This window comes from Coturnix japonica, unplaced genomic scaffold (assembly GCF_054131305.1).
Source record: "Coturnix japonica strain WE unplaced genomic scaffold, WE-NBRP24 Scf060, whole genome shotgun sequence".
Taxonomy (NCBI): Eukaryota; Metazoa; Chordata; class Aves; order Galliformes; family Phasianidae; genus Coturnix; species Coturnix japonica.
In genome coordinates this window covers 605,182-627,592 of record NW_028188963.1, presented here as the reverse complement: position 1 = coordinate 627,592, position 22,411 = coordinate 605,182, and the positions used below count along the sequence as shown (strand labels likewise).

At 51.3% G+C, this 22,411-nt stretch overlaps 2 protein-coding genes across 2 annotated transcripts in view; one reads left to right on the top strand and one right to left on the bottom strand.

The window, feature by feature from the left end:
- Nucleotides 1-731: 731 nt before the first annotated feature.
- On the top strand, nucleotides 732-6,095 carry LOC107307362 (cell adhesion molecule CEACAM7-like). Its single transcript, XM_085533453.1, has 3 exons — nucleotides 732-930; nucleotides 4,751-5,035; nucleotides 6,079-6,095. The coding sequence occupies exons 1-3, from the start codon at nucleotides 732-734 to the stop codon at nucleotides 6,093-6,095; spliced, it is 501 nt and encodes a 166-aa protein (XP_085389579.1).
- A 13,009-nt stretch (nucleotides 6,096-19,104) lies between these two features.
- Nucleotides 19,105-22,411, bottom strand: part of LOC146751940 (multiple epidermal growth factor-like domains protein 8) — a 25,521-nt gene continuing 22,214 nt past the window's right edge. The window contains exon 6 of the mRNA XM_085533452.1: nucleotides 19,105-19,218. Coding sequence (XP_085389578.1) covers nucleotides 19,105-19,218 — 114 coding nt within the window. The remainder of the gene's footprint in view (nucleotides 19,219-22,411) is intronic.

Here is a 22,411-nt window from a genome sequence, read left to right as displayed (position 1 = left end):
GTTACTTCCTGTTTGAGTCACTTCCTGTTGAGGTCAGTTCCTGTTTGGGTCACTTCCTATCATGGTCACTTCCAGTTTGGGTCATTCCTGTCGGGGTCACTTCCTGTTTGGGTCACTTCCTGTCTGGGTCACTTCCTGTCGGGGTCACATCCTGTTTGGGTCACTTCCTGTCTAGGTCACTTCCTGTTTGGGTCACTTCCTGTCTGGGTCACTTCCTGTCATGGTCACTTCCTGTTTGGGTCATTCCGGTCGGGGTCACATCCTGTTTGGGTCACTTCCTGTCATGGTCACTTACTGTCTTGCTCACTTCCTGCCATTCTCACTTCCTGTTGGGGTCACTTCCTGTTTGAGTCACTTCCTGTCATGGTCACTTCCTGTCTGGGTCACTTCCTGTTTGGGTCACTTCCTGTCTGGGTCACTTCTTGTGTGGATCACTTCCTGTCTAGGTCACTTCTTGTCACGGCCACTTCGTGTTTGAGTCACTTCCTGTTGGGGTCACTTCCTGTCTGGGTCACTTTCTGTCGGGGTCACTTCCTGTCATGGTCACTTCCTGTCTGGGTCACTTCCTGTTTGGGTCACTTCCTGTTTGGGTCACTTCCTGTCGTGGTCACTTCCTGTCTGGGTCACTTCCTGACATGGTCACTTCCTCTTGGGGTCACTTCCTGTCTGGGTCACTTCTTGTAAGGGTCACTTCCTGTTGCGGTCACTTCCTGTTTGGGTCACTTCCTGTCATGATCACTTCCCGTTGGGGTCACTTCCTGTCTGGGTCACTTCCTGTTTGGGGTCACTTCCTGTTGGGGTCACTTCCTGTCTGGGTGAACGGCTGCACTCTGACCATCTCCGACTTAAAGCCTGAGGACAACGGGATGTACACGATCCTCATCCGGGATCCCAGGATCATCAGCAGCTACATGGAACTCACGGTCTATGGTGGGTCCAAACGGGGGCACTTCCTGTTTGGGGGACTTCCTGTTTGGGTCACTTCCTGTCTGGGTCACTTCCTGCCGGGGTCACATCCTCTAAGGGTCACTTCCTGTTGAGGTCACTTCCTGTCATGGTCACTTCCTGAATGGGGCACTTCCTGTTCGGGTCACTTCCTGTTGAGGTCAGTTCCTGTCATGGTCACTTCCTGTTTGGGTCACTTCCTGTAAGGGTCATTTCCTGTCCGGGTCACTTCCTGTTTGGGTCACTTCCTGTTTGGGGGACTTCCTGTTTGGGAGACTTCCTGTTTGGGTTACTTCCTGTCTGGGTCACTTCCTGTTTGAGTCACTTCCTGTTGAGGTCAGTTCCTGTTTGGGGGACTTCCTGTCTGGGTCACTTCCTGTTTGGGTACTTCCTGTTTTGGTCACTTCCTGTCTGGGTCAATTCCTGTAAGGGTTACTTCCTGTCTTGGTCACTTCCTCTTCGGTTCACTTCCTGTTTGAGTCACTTCCTGTTTGGGTCACTTCCTGTTTGGGTCACTTCCTGTCATGGTCACTTCCTGTCTGGGTCATTCCTGTTTGGGTCACTTCCTGTCATGGTCACTTCCTCTTGGGGTCACTTCCTGTTTGGGTCACTTCCTGTCTGGGTCACTTCCTGTGTGGATCACTTCCTGTTTGGGTCACTTCCTGTAAGGGTCTCTTCCTGTCATGGTCACTTCCTGTTGAGGTCAGTTCCTGTTTGGGTCATTTCCTGTCTGGGTCACTTCCTGTTTGGGTCACTTCCTTTTTGAGTCACTTCCTGTTTAGGTTACTTCCTCTCTGGGTCACTTCCTGTTTGGGTCACTTCCTGTCTTGGTCACTTCCTGTTTGGACCACTTCCTGTCATGGGTCACTTCCTGTCTGGGTCACTTCCTGTTTGGGTCACTTCTAGTTTGGGTCACTTCCTGTCTGGGTCACTTCCTGTCTGGGTCACTTCCTGTCTGGGTCACTTCCTGTTTGGGTCAGTTCCTGTTGGGGTCACTTCCTGTTTGGGTCACTTCCTGTTTGGGTGACTTCCTGTCTGGGTCACTTCCTGTCAGGGTCACTTCCTGTCATGGTCACTTCCTCTTGGGGTCACTTCCTGTCTGGGTCACTTCCTGTCTGGGTCACTTCCTGTTTGAGTCACTTCCTGTTTGGGTCATTCCTGTTTGGGTCACTTCCTGTTTGGGGTCACTTCCTGTCTGTGTCACTTCCTGTTTGAGTCACTTCCTGTCATGGCCACTTCCTGTTTGGGTCACTTCCTGTCTGGGTCACTTCCTGTCTGGGTCACTTCCTGTTTGAGTCACTTCCTGTTTGGGTCATTCCTGTTTGGGTCACTTCCTGTTTGGGGTCACTTCCTGTCTGTGTCACTTCCTGTTTGGGTCACTTCCTGTTTGGGTCACTTCCCGTTTGGGGGACGTCCTGTTTGGGTCACTTCCTGTTTGGGATCACTTCCTGTTTGGGTCACTTCCTGTTTGAGTCACTTCCTGTCATGGCCACTTCCTGTTTGGGTCACTTCCTGTCTGGGTCACTTCTTGTGTGGATCACTTCCTGTCTAGGTCACTTCTTGTCACGGCCACTTCCTGTTTGGGTCACTTCCTGTTTGGGTCACTTCCTGTCTGGGTCACTTCCTGTCATGGACACTTCCTGTCATGGTCACTTCCTGTCATGGTCACTTCCTGTCTGGGTCACTTCCTGTTTAGGTTACTTCCTGTCTGGGTCACTTCCTGTTTGATTCACTTCCTGTTGGGTTCACTTCCTGTCTGGGTCACTTCCTGTCTGGGTCACTTCCTGTTTGAGTCACTTCCTGTTTGGGTCACTTCCTGTTTGGGTCACTTCCTGTCATGGTCACTTCCTGTCTGGGTCATTCCTGTTTGGGTCACTTCCTGTCATGGTCACTTCCTCTTGGGGTCACTTCCTGTTTGGGTCACTTCCTGTCTGGGTCACTTCCTGTGTGGATCACTTCCTGTTTGGGTCACTTCCTGTAAGGGTCTCTTCCTGTCATGGTCACTTCCTGTTGAGGTCAGTTCCTGTTTGGGTCACTTCCTTTTTGAGTCACTTCCTGTTTAGGTTACTTCCTCTCTGGGTCACTTCCTGTTTGGGTCACTTCCTGTCTTGGTCACTTCCTGTTTGGACCACTTCCTGTCATGGGTCACTTCCTGTCTGGGTCACTTCCTGTTTGGGTCACTTCTAGTTTGGGTCACTTCCTGTCTGGGTCACTTCCTGTCATGGGTCACTTCCTGTCTGGGTCACTTCCTGTCTGGGTCACTTCCTGTTTGGGTCAGTTCCTGTTGGGGTCACTTCCTGTTTGGGTCACTTCCTGTTTGGGTGACTTCCTGTCTGGGTCACTTCCTGTCAGGGTCACTTCCTGTCATGGTCACTTCCTCTTGGGGTCACTTCCTGTCTGGGTCACTTCCTGTCTGGGTCACTTCCTGTTTGAGTCACTTCCTGTTTGGGTCATTCCTGTTTGGGTCACTTCCTGTTTGGGGTCACTTCCTGTCTGTGTCACTTCCTGTTTGGGTCACTTCCTGTTTGGGTCACTTCCCGTTTGGGGGACGTCCTGTTTGGGTCACTTCCTGTTTGAGTCACTTCCTGTCATGGCCACTTCCTGTTTGGGTCACTTCCTGTCTGGGTCACTTCTTGTGTGGATCACTTCCTGTCTAGGTCACTTCTTGTCACGGCCACTTCCTGTTTGGGTCACTTCCTGTTTGGGTCACTTCCTGTCTGGGTCACTTCCTGTCATGGACACTTCCTGTCATGGTCACTTCCTGTCATGGTCACTTCCTGTCTGGGTCACTTCCTGTTTAGGTTACTTCCTGTCTGGGTCACTTCCTGTTTGATTCACTTCCTGTTGGGTTCACTTCCTGTTTGGGTCACTTCCTTTTTGGGTCATTTCCTCTCATGGTCACTTCCTGTTGGAGTCACTTCCTGTGGGGGTTCTTACTTCCTGTATGGGTGCACTTCCTGCCCCATATCCCCCCATATCCCCCCCATATGGATGTGACCCCGTATCCCCCCCATATCTCCCCCATATGTCAGTGCCCCATTGCCGACCCCATATCCCCCCATATCTCTTCCATATCCCCCCCATATGTCCCCCCCATATGTCAGTGCCCCATTACCGACCCCATATCGCCCCCATATTCCCCCATATCCCCCCATATCCCCCATATCCCCTCCACTGACCCCATATTCCCCCCCATATCCCCCCGTATCACCCCATATCCCCCCATATCTCCCCCATATCTCCCCCCATATCCCCCCATATCCCCCATATCTCCCCCATATCTCCCCCATATCCCCTCATATCCCCCCATATCCCCCCATATCCCCCTCCATATGAATGTGCCCCATTGCCGACCCCATATCCCCCCCATATCCCCCCATATTCCCCCCCAATATGGATGTGACCCCATATCTCCCCCCATATCCCCCCCATATCCCCTCATATCCCCCCCATATCCCCCCATATCCTACCATATCCCCCCATATGCCCCCATATCCCCCCCATCTCCCCCCATATCCCCCCATATCCCCCCATATCCCCCATATCCCCCCCATACCCCCCCATATCCCCCCATATCCCCCCCATATCCCCCATATCCTCACATATCTCCTTCATATCCCCCCATATCCTCCCATATCCCCCCATATCTCCCCCATATCCCCCCATATCCCCCTATATACCCCCCATATCCCCCCATATCTCCCCCCATATCCTCCTTTATCCCCCCCATATCCCCCCATATACCCCCCTATCCCTCCATATCCCCCCATATCCCCCACTGACAGCCCCATATCCCGCCCCCCAGGTGAATCCCAGCCCCTATCAATGCCGGCAGTGTCCCCATTGGAGGTGCTGGTGGTGGAAGACAAGAACTTCACCCTGTCCTGCCGCCCCCCGCCGGGTTGGTTGCGGATGTGGTGGCAGCGCGGGGCGGCCATCTTGGAACCCAACGACCGGATGCTGATGGCGCGGGACAACAGGACGTTGACGGTGACGCAAACGTGGCGCAGCGACGCCGGGCAATATGGCTGCCACGTCCAGAACCCCATCAGCCACAACTACAGCAGGGAGGTCAACCTCAGCGTGGCCTGTGAGTGGGGTTGTGTTGTTGTGTTGTTGTGTGGTTGTGTTGAGTTGTTAGGCTGCTATGGGGTTGTGGGGTTGTGTTGTTGTGGGGCTGTGGGGTTCTGTTGTGTTGTGTTGTTGTGTTGTGTTGTTGTGTGGTTGTGTTGAGTTGTTGGGCTGCTATGGGGTTGTGGGGTTGTGTTGTTGTAGCGTTGTGTGGTTCTAGGGTTGTGTTGTGGGGTCATGGGGTTGTTGTGTAGTGGGGTTGTGTTGTTGTGTTGTGTTGTGTGGTTGTGTTGTTGCGTTGTTGTGGGGTTGTGTTGTTGTGTTGTGTTGTGGGGTTGTGTTGAGTTGTTGAGTTGCTTTAGGGTCGTGTTGTTGTGGGGTTGTGTTGTGTTGTTGTGTTGTGTTGTTGTGTTGTGTTGTGGGGGTGTTGTGTTGTTATGGGGTTGTGTTGTTGTGGGGTTGTGTTGTTGTGTTGTTGAGTTGTGTTGTGTTATGGGGCTGTGTGGTGTTGAGGGGTTGTATTGTGTTGTTGTGTTGTTATGGGGTTGTGTTGAGTTGTTGAGCTGTTTTAGGGTCGTGTTGTGTTGTGTTGTGTTGTTGTGTTGTTGTGTTGTGTTGTTGTGTTGTTGTGTTGTGTTGTTGTGGGGTTGTGTTGTGTAGTTGTGTTGTTGTGTTGTTATGGGGTTGTGTTGTTTTGAGGTTGTGTTGTTGTGTTGTTATGGGGTTGTGTTGTTGTGTTGTGTTGTGGGGTTGTGTTGTGTAGTTGTGTTGTTGTGAGGTTGTGTTGTGTTGTTGTGTTGCTGTGGGGTTGTTGACGCCGGGCAATATGGCTGCCACGTCCAGAACCCCATCAGCCACAACTACAGCAGGGAGGTCAACCTCAGCGTGGCCTGTGAGTGGGGTTGTGTTGTTGTGTTGTTGTGGGGTTGTGTTGTGTTGTGTTGAGTTGCTGGGCTGCTATGGGGTTGTGTTGTGTTGTTATGGGGTTGTGTTGTTGTGTTGTGGGGTTGTTGTATTGTGGGGTTGTGTTGTTGTGTTGTGTTGTTGTGTGGTTGTGTTGAGTTGCTGAGTTGCTTTAGGGTTGTGTTATGTTGTTGTGTGGTTGTGTTGTGTTGTTATGGGGTTGTGTAGAGTTGTTGAGTTGCTATGGGGTTGTGTTGCATTGCTGTGGGGTTGTGAAGTTGTGTTGTGGTGTGTTGTTGTGTTGTGTTGTTGTGTTGTGGGGGTGTTGTGTTGTGTTGTTGTGGGGTTGTGTGGTTGTGTTGTGTTGTGGGGTTGTGTTGTTGTGTTGTGTTCTTGTGTTGTTATGGGGTTGTGTTGTTGTGGGGTTGTTGTGTGGTTGTGTTGAGTTGTTAGGCTGCTGTGAGGTTGTGTTGTGGGGTTGTGTTGTGTTGTTGTGTTGTGTGGTTGTGTTGTTGCGTTGTTGTGGGGTTGTGTTGTTGTGTTGTGTTGTTATGGGGTTGTGTTGTTGTGGGGTTGTGTGGTTGTAGGGTTGTGTTGTGTTGTTGTGTTGAGTTGTGTTGTGTTGTGTTGTTGTGGGGTTGTGTTGTTGTGGGGGTGTTGTGTTGTGTTGTTATGGGGTTGTGTTGTTGTGTTGTTGTGTTGTTGTGGGGTTGTTGACGCTGGGCAATATGGCTGCCACGTCCAGAACCCCGTCAGCCACAACTACAGCAGGGAGGTCAACCTCAGCGTGGCCTGTGAGTGGGGTTGGGGGGGATAAGGGTGCTGTGGGGTCGTTGTGTTGTGTGGTTGTGTTGTTGTGGGGTTGTGTTGTGTTGTGGGGTTGTTGTATTGTGGGGTTGTGTTGTGTTGTGTTGTTGTGGGGTTGTGTTGAGTTGTTGAGCTGCTTTAGGGTTGTGTTGTGTTGTGGGATTGAGTTGTGTCGTTGTGTTGTTGTGTCATTGTGTTGTGTTGAGTTGTGGGGTTGTGTTGAGGTGTTGAGTTGCTTTAGGGTTGTGTTGTGTTGTTATGGGGTTGTGTTCTTGTGTTATTGTGGGGTTGTGGGGTTGTGGGGTTGTGTTGTGTTATGGGGTTGAGTTGTGTTGTTGTGGGGTTGTGTTGAGTTGTTGAGTTGCTTTAGGGTCGTGTTGTTGTGGGGTTGTGTTGTTGTGGTTGTGTTGTGTTGTGTTGTGTGGTTGTGTTGTTGTGTTGTTGTGTGGTTGTGTTGTGTTGTTGTGTTGTTGTGGGGTTGTTGACGCCGGGCAATATGGCTGCCACGTCCAGAACCCCGTCAGCCACAACTACAGCAGGGAGGTCAACCTCAGCGTGGCCTGTGAGTGGGGTTGTGTTGTTGTGTTGTGTTGTGTTGTTATGGGGTTGTGTTGTTATGGGGTTGTGTTGTTATGGGGTTGTGTTGTTGTGGGGTTGTGTTGTGTTGTTGTTGTGTTGTGTTGTGTTGTTGTGTTGTGTTGTTGTGTTGTGTTGTTGTTTTGTGGGGTTGTTGAGTTGTGTTGTTGTGGGGTTGTTGTATTGTGGGATTGTGTTGTGTTGTTATGGGGTTGTGTTGTGTGGTTGTGTTGTGTTGTGTTGTGAGGGTGTTGTGTTGTTGTGGGGTTGTTGTATTGTGGGGTTGTGAGGTTGTGTTGTGTTGTTATGGGGTTGTGTTGTGTAGTTGTGTTGTGTTGTGTTGTTGAGTTGTTGTGTTGTGATGTGTTCTGTTGTGTTGTTGTGGGGTTGTGTTGAGTTGTTGGGCTGTTTTAGGGTTGTGTTGTGTGGTTGTGTTGTTGTGTTGTTGTGTTGTTGTGTTGTTGTGTTGTTGTGGGGTTGTTGACGCCGGGCAATATGGCTGCCACGTCCAGAACCCCGTCAGCCACAACTACAGCAGGGAGGTCAACCTCAGCGTGGCCTGTGAGTGGGGTTGTGGTGTTGTGTTGTGTTGTTGAGTTGCTATGGGGTTGTGTTGTGTTGCTGTGGGGTTGTGAGGTTGTGTTGTGTTGTGGAGTTGTATTGTTGTGTTGTGTTGTTGTGGGGTTGTGTTGAGTTGTTGAGTTGCTTTAGGGTTGTGTTGTTGTGGGGTTGTGTTGTTGTGTTGTGGGGGTGTTGTGTTGTTGTGAGGTTGTTGTATTGTGGGGTTGAGTTGCTTTAGGATTGTGTTGTTGTGTTGTGTTGTTGTGTTGTGTTGTTGTGTTGTGTTGTTGTGTTGTTGTGTTGTGTTGTTGTGTTGTTGTGTTGTGTTGTTGTGGGGTTGTGTTGTGTTGTTGTGTTGTTGTATTGCGTTGTTGTGTTGTTGTGGGGTTGTGTGGTTGTGTTGTTGTGTTGTTGTGTTGTTGTGTTGTTGTGTTGTTGTGTTGTTGTGTTGTGTTGTGTTGTTGTGTTGTTGTGTTGTTGTGTTGTGTTGTTGTGTTGTTGTGTTGTTGTGTTGTTGTGTTGTGTTGTTGTGTTGTTGTGTTGTGTTGTTGTGTTGTTGTGTTGTTGTGTTGTTGTGTTGAGTTGTTGTGTTGTTGTGTTGTTGTGTTGTGTTGTTGTGTTGTGTTGTTGTGTTGTTGTGTTATTGTGTTGTTGTGTTGTTGTGTTGTTGTGTGGTTGTGTTGTGGGGTTGTGTTGTTGTGTTGTTGTGTTGTTGTGTTGTGTTGTTGTGTTGTTGTGTTGTGTTGTTGTGTTGTTGTGTTGTGTTGTTGTGTTGTGTTGTTGTGTTGTTGAGTTGTATTGTGGGGTTGTATTGTGTTGTTGTGTGGTTGTGTTGTGTTGTGTTGTTGTGGGGTTGTTGACGCCGGGCAATATGGCTGCCACGTCCAGAACCCCGTCAGCCACAACTACAGCAGGGAGGTCAACCTCAGCGTGGCCTGTGAGTGGGGTTGTGTTGTTGTGTTGTGTTGTGTTGTTATGGGGTTGTGTTGTTATGGGGTTGTCTTGTTGTGGGGTTGTGTTGTGTTGTTGAGTTGTTGTGTTGTGATGTGTTCTGTTGTGTTGTTGTGGGGTTGTGTTGAGTTGTTGGGCTGTTTTAGGGTTGTGTTGTGTTGTTGTGTTGTTGTGTTGTTGTGGGGTTGTTGACGCCGGGCAATATGGCTGCCACGTCCAGAACCCCGTCAGCCACAACTACAGCAGGGAGGTCAACCTCAGCGTGGCCTGTGAGTGGGGTTGTGTTGTTGTGGGGTTGTGTGGTTGTGGGGTTGTGTTGTTGTGTTGTTGTGTTGTGTTGTTGTGTTGTTGTGGGGTTGTGTTGTTATGTGGTTGTGTTGTGTTGTTATGGGGTTGTGTTGAGTTGTTGAGTTGCTTTAGGGTTGTGTTGTGTTGTTGTGGGGTTGTGTTGTTATGGGGTTGTGTTGTTGTGTTATTGTGTGGTTGTGTTGTTGTGTTGTTGTGGGGTTGTGTTGTTGAGTTGTTAGGCTGCTAAGAGGTTGTGTTGTTGTGGGGTTGTTGTATTGTTGTGTAGTTGTGTTGTTGTGTGATTGTGTTGTGTTGTTGTGGGGTTGTGCTGTGTTGTTGTAGGGTTGTGTTGAGTTGTTGAGTTGCTTTAGGGTTGTGTTGTTGTGTGGTTGTGTTGTGTTGTTGTATTGTGTTGTGTTGTATTGTGTTGTGTTGTGGGGGTGTTGTGTTGTGTTGTTGTGAGGTTGTTGTGTTGAGTTGTTGAGCTGCTTTAGGGTTGTGTTGTTGTCGGGTTGTGTGGTTGTGTTGTGTTGTTGTATTGTGTTGTGTTGTATTGTGTTGTGTTGTGGGGGTGTTGTGTTGTGTTGTTGTGAGGTTGTTGTGTTGAGTTGTTGAGCTGCTTTAGGGTTGTGTTGTTGTCGGGTTGTGTGGTTGTGTTGTTGTATTGTGTTGTGTTGTGGGGGTGTTGTGTTGTGTTGTGTTGTTGTGGGGTTGTTGTATTGTGGGGGTGTGTTGTTGTGTTGTGCTGTGTTGTGGGGGTGAAGTGTTGTGTTGTGAAGTTGTGGGGTTGTTGAATTGTGTTGTTGTGTTGTTATGGGGTTGTGTTGTTGTGTTGTTGTGTTGTTGTGTTGTGTTGTTGTGTTGTGTTGTTGTGGGGTTGTTGTATTGTGGGGTTGTGTTGTATTTAGTTGTGTAGTTATGGGGATGTGTCACCATTCACTCCATTGCCCCACTGACCCCATATAACCCCTATATTTTCCCCCATTACAGACGGCCCGGACTGGGCGACCATCTTCCCCCACATAACCCCATGACCCCATATAGCCCCATATCCCCCCATATAACCCCATATAACCCCATATAACCCCATATAACCCCATATAACCCCATATAACCCCATATAACCCCATATCCCCCCATATAACCCCATATAACCCCATATAACCCCATATCCCCCCATATAACCCCATATAACCCCATATAACCCCATGTATCCCCATATCCCCCCATATAACCCCATATAACCCCATATCCCCCCATATCCCCCCATATACCCCATATAACCCCATATAACCCCATATAACCCCACTGACCCCATATAACCCCTATATTTTCCCCTACAGACGGCCCGGACTGGGCGACCCCATATAACCCCATATAACCCCATATAACCCCATATACCCCCATATAACCCCATATAACCCCATATAACCCCATATAACCCCATATCCCCCCCATATAACCCCATATCCCCCCATATAACCCCATATAACCCTATATCCCCCAATATAACCCCATATACCCCCATGTACCCCCATATAAACCCACGACCTCCCATGACCCCATGACCTTAGGTAACCCCATAACCCCATATAACCCCATATAACCCCATGTACCCCCATATAACCCCATATAACCCCATGTACCCCCATATAACCCCATATAACCCCATACCCCCCCATATAACCCCATATCCCCCCATATCCCAACATATCCCCCATATAACCCCATAACCCCCCCCCATTGCCGCATATACCCCCATATAACCCCATATAAACCCATATCCCCCCATATCCCCCCATATAACCCCATATAACCCCATATAACCCCCTATAACCCCATAGCCCCCATATAACCCCATGTAACCCCATATCCCCCCGTATATCCCCCATATCCCCCCATATACCCCATTATAACCCCATATAACCCCATATCCCCCCATATACCCCCATATCACCCCATATCCCCCCATATAACCCCATATAACCCCATATCCCCCCATATCCCCCCATATATCCCCCATATAACCCCATATCCCCCCTTATATCCCGCATATCCCCCCATATACCCCATATTACCCCATATAGCCCCATATAACCCCATATAACCCCATAACCCCCACCCCACTGACCCCATATAACCCCATATCCCCCCATATAACCCCATATAACCCCATATAACCCCATATAATCCCATGACCTCAGGTGACCCCCCATCACCTCCAATGACCCCATATAACCCCATATAACCCCATATCCCCCCATATCCCCCCATATAACCCCAGTGACCCCATATAACCCCACTGACCCCATATAACCCCATATAACCCCATATAACCCCACTGACCCCATATAACCCCTATATTTTCCCCTACAGACGGTCCGGACTGGGCGACCCCATATAACCCCATATAACCCCATATAACCCCCTAACCCCCCATATAACCCCATATACCCCCATATCCCCCCATATAACCCCATATAACCCCATATCCCCCCATATCCCCCCATATAACCCCATATAACCCCACATAACCCCATATAACCCCATATCCCCCCCATATAACCCCATATAACCCCATATAACCCCATATAACCTCATATAACCCCATATAACCCCATATCCCCCCCATATAACCCCATATAACCCCATATAACCCCATATAACCCCATATAACCTCATATAACCCCATATAACCCCATATCCCCCCCATATAACCCCATATAACCCCCTATAACCCCATAGCCCCCATATAACCCCATATAACCCCATATACCCCCATATCCCCCCCTATACCCCCATATAACCCTATATAACCCCAGATCCCCCCATATAACCCCATATCCCCCCATATCCCCCCATATCCCCCCATATCCCCCCATATAACCCCATATAACCCCATATAACCCCATATCCCCCCATATACCCCCATATAACCCCATATAGCCCCATATAACCCCATATAACCCCATGTCCCCCCATATAACCCCGTATAACCCCATATAACCCCATATACCCCCATGTCCCCCTATATAACCCCATATAACCCCATATCACCCCATATAACCCCATATCCCCCCATATGTCCCCCATATATCCCCATATAACCCCATATAACCCCATATAACCCCACTGACCCCATATAACCCCTATATTTTCCCCTACAGATGGCCCGGACTGGGCGACCATCTTCCCCCACATAACCCCATGACCCCATATAACCCCATATAACCCCATATCCGCCCATATCCCCCCATATAACCCCATAACTCCCCCTCCATGACCCCATATAACCCCACTGACCCCATATAACCCCACTGACCCCATATAACCCCATATAACCCCATATACCCCCATATAACCCCATATAACCCCATATCCCCCCATATCCCCCCATATCCCCCCATATAACCCCATATCCCCCCATATAACCCCATATATCCCCATATCCCCCCATATAACCCCACTGACCCCATATAACCCCATATAACCCCATATAACCCCATATAACCCCATATAAGCCCATATCCCCCCATATCCCCCCATATAACCCCATATAACCCCATAACCCACCCTCTATGACCCCATATAACCCCACTGACCCCATATAACCCCATATAACCCATATCCCCCCATATAACCCCATATCCCCCCATATAACCCCATATCCCCCCATATCCCCCCATATCCCCCCATATAACCCCATATAACCCCATATAACCCCTATATTTTCCCCTACAGACGGCCCGGACTGGGCGACCCCATATAACCCCATATAACCCCATATCCCCCCATATCCCCCCATATCCCCCCATATAACCCCATATACTCCCATATAACCCCATATAACCCCATATAACCCCATATCCCCCCATATCCCCCCATATCCCCCCATATATCCTCATATAACCCCATTTCCCCCCATATAACACAATATAACCCCATATAACCCCATATAACACCCTATAACCCCATATCCCCCCATATTACCCCATATAACCTCAAATGACCCCAAATGGCCGCATAAGTCCCCCATAACCCCCCCCAATGACCCCATATAACCCCACTGACCCCATATAACCCCATATAACCCCATATAACCCCATATCCCCCCATATAACCCCATATACCCCCATATAACCCCATATAACCCCATATAACCCCTATATTTTCCCCTACAGACGGCCCGGACTGGGCGACCATCTTCCCCCACATAACCCCATGACCCCATATAACCCCATATAACCCCATATCCGCCCATATCCCCCCATATAACCCCATAACTCCCCCTCCATGACCCCATATGACCCCACTGACCCCATATAACCCCATATAACCCTATATAACACCCTATCCCCCCATATAACCCCATATCCCCCATATAACCCCATATAACCCCATATAACCCCATATCCCCCCATATAACCCCATATCCCCCCATATAACCCCATATAACCCCATATAACCCCATATAACCCCATGTAACCCCATATCCCCCCGTATATCCCCCATATCCCCCCATATACCCCCATATAACCCCATATACCCCCATATCCCCCCCTATACCCCCATATAACCCTATATAACTCCATATCCCCCCATATAACCCCATATCCCCCCTTATATCACCCATATCCCACCATATCCCCCATTATAACCCCATATAACCCCTCTATTTTCCCCTACAGACGGCCCTGACTGGGCGACCATCTTCCCCCACAATAACCCCATGACCCCACATAACCCCATATGACCCCATATAACCCCACATAACCCCATGTAACCCCATATAACCCCATATACCCCCATATCCCCCCATATAACCCCATATATCCCCATATCCCCCCATATAACCTTATATAACCCCATATAAACCCATGACCTCCAATGACCCCATGACCTTAGGTAACCCCATAACCCCATATAACCCCATATAACCCCATATAACCCCATATCCCCCCCATATAACCCCATATAACCCCCTATTCTACCCCATATAACCCCATATAACCCCATATAACCCCACTGACCCCATATAACCCCTATATTTTCCCCTACAGACGGCCCGGACTGGGCGACCCCATATAACCCCATATAACCCCATATAACCCCATATAACCCCATATCCCCCCTTATATCACCCATATCCCCCCATATACCCCAATATAACCCCATATAACCCTGTATACCCCCATATCCCCCCATATACCCCCATATCCCCCCATATACTCCCATGTAACCCGATATACCCCCATGTAACCTCATATCCCCCCATATAACCCCATATAACCCCATATCCCCCCATATCCCCCCATATAACCCCATATAACCCCATATAACCCCATATCCCCCATATCCCCCCATATAACCCCATATAGCCCCATATAACCCCATATCCCCCCATATAACCCCATATAACCCCATATATCCCCTATATTTTCCCCTACAGACGGCCCGGACTGGGCGACCATCTTCCCCCACATAACCCCATGACCCCATATAACCCCATATAACCCCAGATAACCCCATATATCCCCATATAACCCCATATCCCCCCATATAAACCCATATAACCCCATATAACCCCAGATAATCCCATATCCCCCCATATAACCCCATATAACTCCATATCCCCCCATATAACCCCATAACCCCATATAACCCCATATAACCCCATATAACCCCATATAACGCCATATAACCCCATATCCCCCCATATACCCCCATATAACCCCATATCCCCCCATATCCCCCCATATCCCCCCATATAACCCCATATCCCCCGATATCCCCCCATATACCCCCATACAATCCCCTATAACCCCACATATCCCCCTATATCCGCCCATATAACCCCATATCCCCCCATATAACCCCATATAACCCCATATAACCCCATATAACCCCATATCCCCCCATATACCTCCATATAACCCCATATAACCCCATATAACCCCATATAACCCCATATAACCCCATATCCCCCCATATCCCCCCATATAACCCCATATAACCCCATATAACCCCCTATAACCCCATAGCCCCCATATAACCCCATGTAACCCCATATAACCCCATATAACCCCATATCCCCCCATATAACCCCATATCCCCCCATATAACCCCATATAACCCCATATAACCCCATATCCCCCCATATAACCCCATATAACCCCATACCCCCCCATATAACCCCATATCCCCCCATATCCCCCCATATAACCCCATATAACCCCTATATTTTCCCCTACAGACGGCCCGGACTGGGCGACCATCTTCCCCCACTCCACGATCGTCCTCCCCCTGTGGTCGGAGCTGACCCTCCATTGCTCGGCCCCGTCCTTCCCCCCCGCCCTCATCACCTGGGGGCGGGACAACCTCACCTTGGGGGCGGGGCCTGAGCTTCACCTCGTATTGGTCGATTACGCCCATTTCGGAAGAGTGACGTGTCTGGCGACCAATCCGGTGACGGCGTTCGCAGCCGATACCCACGTGGAGCTGCGAATGGAAACGGGTCGGGGGTGGGGCTTAAGAAAAGGGGCGGGGCTTAAGGAGGGGCGTGGCTTACGGAGGGGGCGGGGCTTAAGGAATGAGTGGGGCTTAAAAGAGGGCGGGGCTTATAGAGGGGGCGGGGCTTAAAATGGGGCGGGGCTTATGGAGGGGGTGGGGCTTACCAAAGGGGGCGGGGCTTAAAATGGGGGCGGGGCTTAAGGGGGTGGGGCTTAAAGGAAGGGGCGTGGCTTAAAATGGGGGCGGGGCTTAAGGAGGGGGCGGGGCTTATAGAAGGGGCGGAGCTTAAGGAATGAGTGGGGCTTAAAAGAGGGTGGGGCTTAAAGGGGGAGGGGCTTATGTAGGGGGTGGGGCTTAGGGAGGGGGCGGGTCCAATAAGGAGAGTGGGAGGGGCTTGATGATGGGCGGGGCTTAAGGAGGGGGCGGGGCTTATGGAAGGGGGCGGGGCTTAAGGAAAGGGTGGGGCTTATAGATGGGGCGGGGCTTATGGAGGGGGCGGGGTTACGGGGAAAGGGGGTGGGGCTTAAGAAAGGGGGCGGGGCTTAGCGAGGGGTATGGCTTGAGGAGGGGGCGGGGCTTGTAGTGGGGGTGGGGCTTAAAGGGGGAGGGGCTTAGCATGGGGGCGGGGCCAATAAGGAGAGTGGGAGCGACGTGAGGGGGCGGGGCTAAGAGGGAGAGGGACTTAAGAAGGGGGCGGGGCTTAGAGAGGGGGCGGGGCTTAAGGAAGGGGCTTAAGGAAGGGGCGGGGCTTATAGAGGGGGCGGGTCCAATAAGGAGCATGGGGGAGGGGGGGCTAATAAGGGGGCGTGGCTTAGGGAGGGGGCGGGGTTATGAGGGAAAGGGGCGGGGCTTAACAAAGGGGTGTGGCTTAAGGAGGGGGTGGGGCTTATGGTGGGGGTGGGGCTTATAGAGGGGGCGGGGCTTATAGAGGGGGCGGTGCTTGTAGAGGGGGTGAGGCTTAAGGAGGGGGCGGGGTTTAGAGCGGGGGCGGGGCTTAAGGAGGGGGCGGGGCTTGTAGAGGGGGCTGGGCTTAAGGAGGGGGCGGGGCTAAAAAAGGGGGTGGGGCTTATAGAGGGGGCGGGTCCAATAAGGAGAGTGGGAGGGGCTTAATGATGGGCGGGGCTTAAGGAGTGGGCGGGGCTTATAGACAGGGGGCGGGGCTTAAGGAAAGGGTGGGGCTTATAGATGGGGCGGGGCTTATGGAGGGGGCGGGGTTATGGGGAAAGGGGGTGGGGCTTAAGAAAGGGGGCGGGGCTTACCGAGGGGTATGGCTTGAGGAGGGGGCGGGGCTTGTAGTGGGGGCGGGGCTTAAAGGGGGCGGGGCTTAGCACGGGGGCGGGGCCAATAAGGAGAGTGGGAGCAACGTGAGGGGGCGGGGCTAAGAGGGAGAGGGACTTGAGGGGGCGGGGCTTATAGAGGGGGTGGGGCTTAACAAAGTGGGCGGGGCTTAAGGAAGGGGCGGGGCTTATAGAGGGGGCGGGTCCAATAAGGAGCATGGGGGGGGCTTAATAAGGGGGTGTGGCTTAGGGAGGGGGCGGGGTTATGAGGGAAAGGGGCGGGGCTTACTAAGGGGGCGGGGCTTAGGTAGGGGTGGGGCTTAAATTGGGGGCGGGGCTTAGAGAGTGGTGGGGCTTAGATGTGGGCGGGGCTTAAGGAGGGGGCGGGGCTACAAGGGCGGGGGGTTAAAGAGGGGGCGGGGCTTATAGAGGGACGGGTCTTAAGGAGAGGTGGGGCTTAGATGTGGGCGGGGCTTAAGGAGGGGGCGGGGCTTAAGGAGGTGAGGGGCTTATAGTGGGGGCGGGGCTTAAAGGGGGCGGGGCTTATGGAGGGGGCGGGGCTTATAGAGGGGGGTGGTGTTTAGAATGGGACGGGGCTTAACAAAGGGCGCGGGGCTTAAATTGGGGGCGTGGCTTAGGTAGGGGTTGGGGTTTAGGGAGGGGGTGGGTCCAATAAGGAGAGTGGGAGGGGCTTAATGATGGGCGGGGCTTATAGACAGGGGGCGGGGCTTAGAGAGGGGCGTGGCGTAAAATGGGGATGGGGCTTAAGGGGGCGGTGCTTAAAGGAAGGGGCGGGGCTTAAAATGGGGGTGGGGCTTATAGAAGGGGCGGGGCTTAAGGAATGAGTGGGGCTTAAAAGAGGGCGGGGCTTAAAGGGGGCGGGGCTTATGGAGGTGGCGGGGCTTATAGAGGGGGGTGGTGTTTAAAATGGGGGCGTGGCTTAAGGAGGGGGCGGGGCTTAACAAACGGGGCGGGTCCAATAAGGAGAGTGGGAGGGGCTTAGGGAAGGGGCGGGGCTTATGGTAAAGGGGCGGGGCTTGTGGTAAAAGGGGCTTATGATAGAGGCAGTGTAGCTTGTGGTAAAGGAGGAGTTGCTTATGGAAAAGGGGCGGGGCTTGAGTAAAGGGGGCGGGGCTTGTGACAAGGGGGGCGGGGTTTATGTTGAATGGGGGCAGGGCTTGTTTAAAGGGGCGGGGCTTATGGAAAGGGGGCGGGGCTTATGTTGAATGGGGTGGGGCTTGTTTAAAGGGGCGGGGCTTGTGATAAAGGGGTGTGGCTTATGGTAAAGGGGGCGGGGCTTTGTGGAAAGGGGCCGTGGCTTATAGTTAAGGGGGCGGGACTTATGGTGAAGGGGTGGGGCTTGTGACAAGGGGGCGGGGTTTGTTTCAAGGGGCGGGGCTTGTGGTAAAGGGGCGTGGCTTATTGTAAAGGGCGGGGCTTGTGGTAAAGGGGCGTGGCTTACTGTAAAGGGGCGTGGCTTTTTACAAGGGGTGTGGCTTGTTTAAAGGGGCGTGGCTTGTGGTGAAGGGGGCGGGGCTTATGGTGAAGGGGGCTGGGCTTATGTTGAATGGGGCGGGGCTTGTTTTAAAGAGGCGGGGCTTATGTAAAGGGGGCGGGGCTTATGTTAAAGGGGCAGGGCTTATGATAAAGGGGCTTATAGAAAGGGGGCGGGGCTTATGGTAAAGGGGCGGGGCTTGTGGTAAAGGGGGCGTGGCTTATTGTAAATGGGCGTGGCTTGTGACAGGGGGCGGGGCTTGTTTAAAGGGGGCTTATGGTAAATGGGCGTGGCTTATGGTAAAGGGGGCGGGGCTTATAGTAAAGGGCCGGGGCTTATGGTAAGGGGGCTTATGGCAAAGGGGGGCGTGGCTTATGGTAGGGGCGGGGCTTGTGGAAAGGGGGCGTGGCTTGTAGTTAAAGGGGCGGGGATTATAGTCAAAGGGGCGGGGCTTATGGGAAGAAGGCGTGGCTTGTAGTTAAAGGGGCGTGGTTTGTGTAAAGGGGCGGGGCTTATGGTAAAGGGGGCGGGGGCTTATGGTAAAGGGGGCGGGGCTTGTGTGAATGGGGGCGGGGCTTATGGTAAAGGGGCGGGGTTTGTGGAAAGGGGGCGTGTCTTGTTGTAAATGGGCGTGGCTTGTTGTAAAGGGGGCGTGGCTTGTTGTAAAGGGGGCGTGGCTTATGGTAAAGGGGGCGGGGCTTGATGCTGTGTTTTCCTTCCTCATTTCCTCCCTGTTTCCTCCAGGTCCGTCTGGGGGGTTCGTTGCCTGGATCGTACTGGGAGCACTGGGGGACTGGGACTGATGGTGGTCATGGGGTCCTGGCCTGGAGATACCTGCGCAGGTGATGAATGAATGGGGGCTGAGGGGGGAAATGAGGCCACAACTGGGCCCAAAATGGTCAGAAATGGCCCCAAAATGATCAGAAATGGCCACCAAATGGCCTCATTTCTCAGATATCCACCCAAAATGGCCACAAAATGGACAAAGATGAGCCCAAAGTGGCCTCAAATAGCAGAAATCCACCCAAAATGGCCCCAAAATTGCCACTAATGGCACCAAAATGACCCCAAAATGGCCTCAAATATCAGAAATCCACCCAAAATGGCCCCAAAATGGTCAAATTTGAACCCAAAATGGCCCCAAAATGGCCAAAAATGTCACAAATCCACCCAAAATGGCCCCAAAATGGCCAAAGATGAGCCCAAAGTGGCCTCAAATAGCAGAAATCCACCATAAATGGCTCCAAAATGGTCAAATTTGAACCCAAAATGGCCACTAATGGCACCAAATGGCCCCAAAATGGCCGCAAATATCAGAAATCCACCCATAATGGCACCCAAATGGCCCCAAAATGGCCAAAGATGAGCCCAAAGTGGCCTCAAATATCAGAAATCCACCCGAAATGGCCCCCAAAATGGCCACTAATGGCACCAAAATGAGCCCAAAATGGCCTCAAATATCAGAAATCCACCCAAAATGGCCCCAAAATGGTCAAATTGACCCAAATGGCCACATTGGTGCCAAAATGACCCCAAAATGGCCTCAATCCCCTCAATTTCCCCAATTTCCCCCTTATTCCCCCTATTTCCCCCAATTTCCCCTTATTCCCCCATATTTCCCCCTATTTCCCTTATTTCCCCCTATTTCCCCCCAAATCCCCCTAATTACCCTCTTTATTCTCCCCCATATCCCCCTATTTCCCCTTATTTCCCCCAATTTCCCCCTTATTTCCCCCCATTTTCCTCCCTAATTCCCCCAAATCCCTCCAATTTCCCCCATATTCCCCCCAATTCCCCCTTATTTCCCCCATTTTCCCCTATTTTTCCCTTTATTTCCCCCCAAATCCCCCTTATTTCCCCCTTATTTCCCCCAAATCCCCCCAATTTCCCCTTATTTCCCCAAATCCCCCCCAATTCCCCCCTATTGCCCCCTTATTTCCCCCTTATTTCCCCAAATCCCCCCAATTTCCCCATATTCCCTTATTTCCCCCATATTTCCCCCAATTTCCCCCTTATTTCCCCTTATTTCCCCCTTATTTCCCCCAAATCCCCCCAATTTCCCCCATATTCCCCTTATTTCCCCCATAATTCCCCCAATTTCCCCCTTATTTCCCCTTATTTCCCCAAATCTCCCCAAATCCCCCCAATTCCCCCCTATTTCCCCCTATTTCCCCCAAATCCCCCCAATTTCCCCTTATTTCCCCCCTAATTCCCCCAATTTCCCCTTATTTCCCCCCTATTTCCCCAAATCTCCCCAAATCCCCCTAGTTCCCCATATTTCCCCAAATCCCCCAATTTCCCCATTTTCCCCCATATTCCCCATATTTCCTCCTATTTCCCCCAAATCCCCCAAATCCCCCCTATTTCCCCTTATTTCCCCCCATTTCCCCCCTATTTCCCCCAAATCCCCCCAATTTCCCCCTTATTTCCCCATATTTCCCCCATATTTCCCCCAAATCCCCCCAATTTCCCCCCATATTCCCCCTATTTCCCCCTATTTCCCCCTATTTCCCCCTTCTTTTCCCCAATTTCCTTCTATTTCCCCCAAATCTCCCCCAAATCCCCCATTTCCCCCCTATATACCCCAATTTCCCCCTTATTTCCCCCCTAATTCCCCCTATTTCCCCCAATCCCCCAATTCCCCCCATTTCCTCCTTATTTCCCCCTATTTTCCCCCTAATTCCCCCAAATCCCCCCAATTTCCCCTTATTTCCCCCAATTTCCCCTTATTTCCCCCAAATCCCCCAATTCCCCCCCATATCCCCCTTATTTCCCCCTAATTCCCCCATTTTCCCCTTATTTCCCCCAAATCCCCCCAATTTCCCCCTTATTTCCCCCTTATTTCCCCCTATTTCCCCAAATCCCCCCAATTCCCCCCAATATCTCCCTTATTTTCCCCAAATCCCCCAATTTCCCCCTTATTTCCCCCCATATCCCCCTTATTTCCCCCAATTTCCCCATTTTCCCCAATTTCCCCCCTTATTCCCCTTTATTTCCCCCATTTTCCTCCCTAATTCCCCCAAATCCCCCCAATTTCCCTCCTTATTTCCCCTTATTTCCCCCAATTTCCCCAAATCCCCCCAATTCCCCCCATATCTCCCTTATTTCCCCCAAATTCCCCCAATTTCCCCCCATATTCCCCCCAATTTCCCCTTATTTCCCCCCAAATCTCCCCCAAATCCCCCCAATTTCCCCATTTTCCCCCTATTTCCTCTTATTTCCCCATATTCCCCCTTATTTCCCCTATTTCCCCCAAATCTCCCCCAAATCCCCCCTATTTCCCCCTTATTTCCCCCAAAATTCCCCCCATTTCCCCCAAATCCCCCCAATTTCCCCTTATTTCCCCCCAAATTCCCCCAATTTCCCCTTATTTCCCCACATTTTCCCCCTATTTCCCCCTATTTCCCCCTTATTTTCCCCAATTTCCTTCTATTTCCCCCAAATCTCCCCCAAATCCCCCATTTCCCCCTATTTCCCCCATTTTCCCCCTTATTCCCCCCCAATTTCCCCCTTATTTCCCCCAAATCCCCCCAATTCCCCCCCATATCTCCCTTATTTCCCCCAAATCCGTCCAATTTCCCCCATTTTCCCCCCTATTTCCCCTTATTTCCCCCCTAATTCCCCCTTATTTCCCCCTATTTCCCAATTCCCCTTATTTCCCCCAAATCCCCCAATTCCCCCATATTTCCCTTATTTTCCCAAAATCCCCCAATTTCCCCCTTATTTCCCCATATTTCCCCCTATTTCGCCCAATTTCCCCTTATTTCCCCCCTATTTCCCCATATTTCCCCCAAATCTCCCCCAAATCCCCCCAATTTCCCCCATTTCCCCCATATTCCCCCTTATTTCCCCCATTTCCCCCCCAATTCCCCCCTATTTCCCCCAAATCCCCCAATTTCCCCCAATTCCCCCAAATCCCCCAATTCCCCCCCCATATCTCCCTTATTTTCCCCCAAATCCCCCAATTTCCCCCTTATTTCCCCCATTTTCCCCCCAATTTCCCCCATTTTTCCCCCAAATCCCCCCA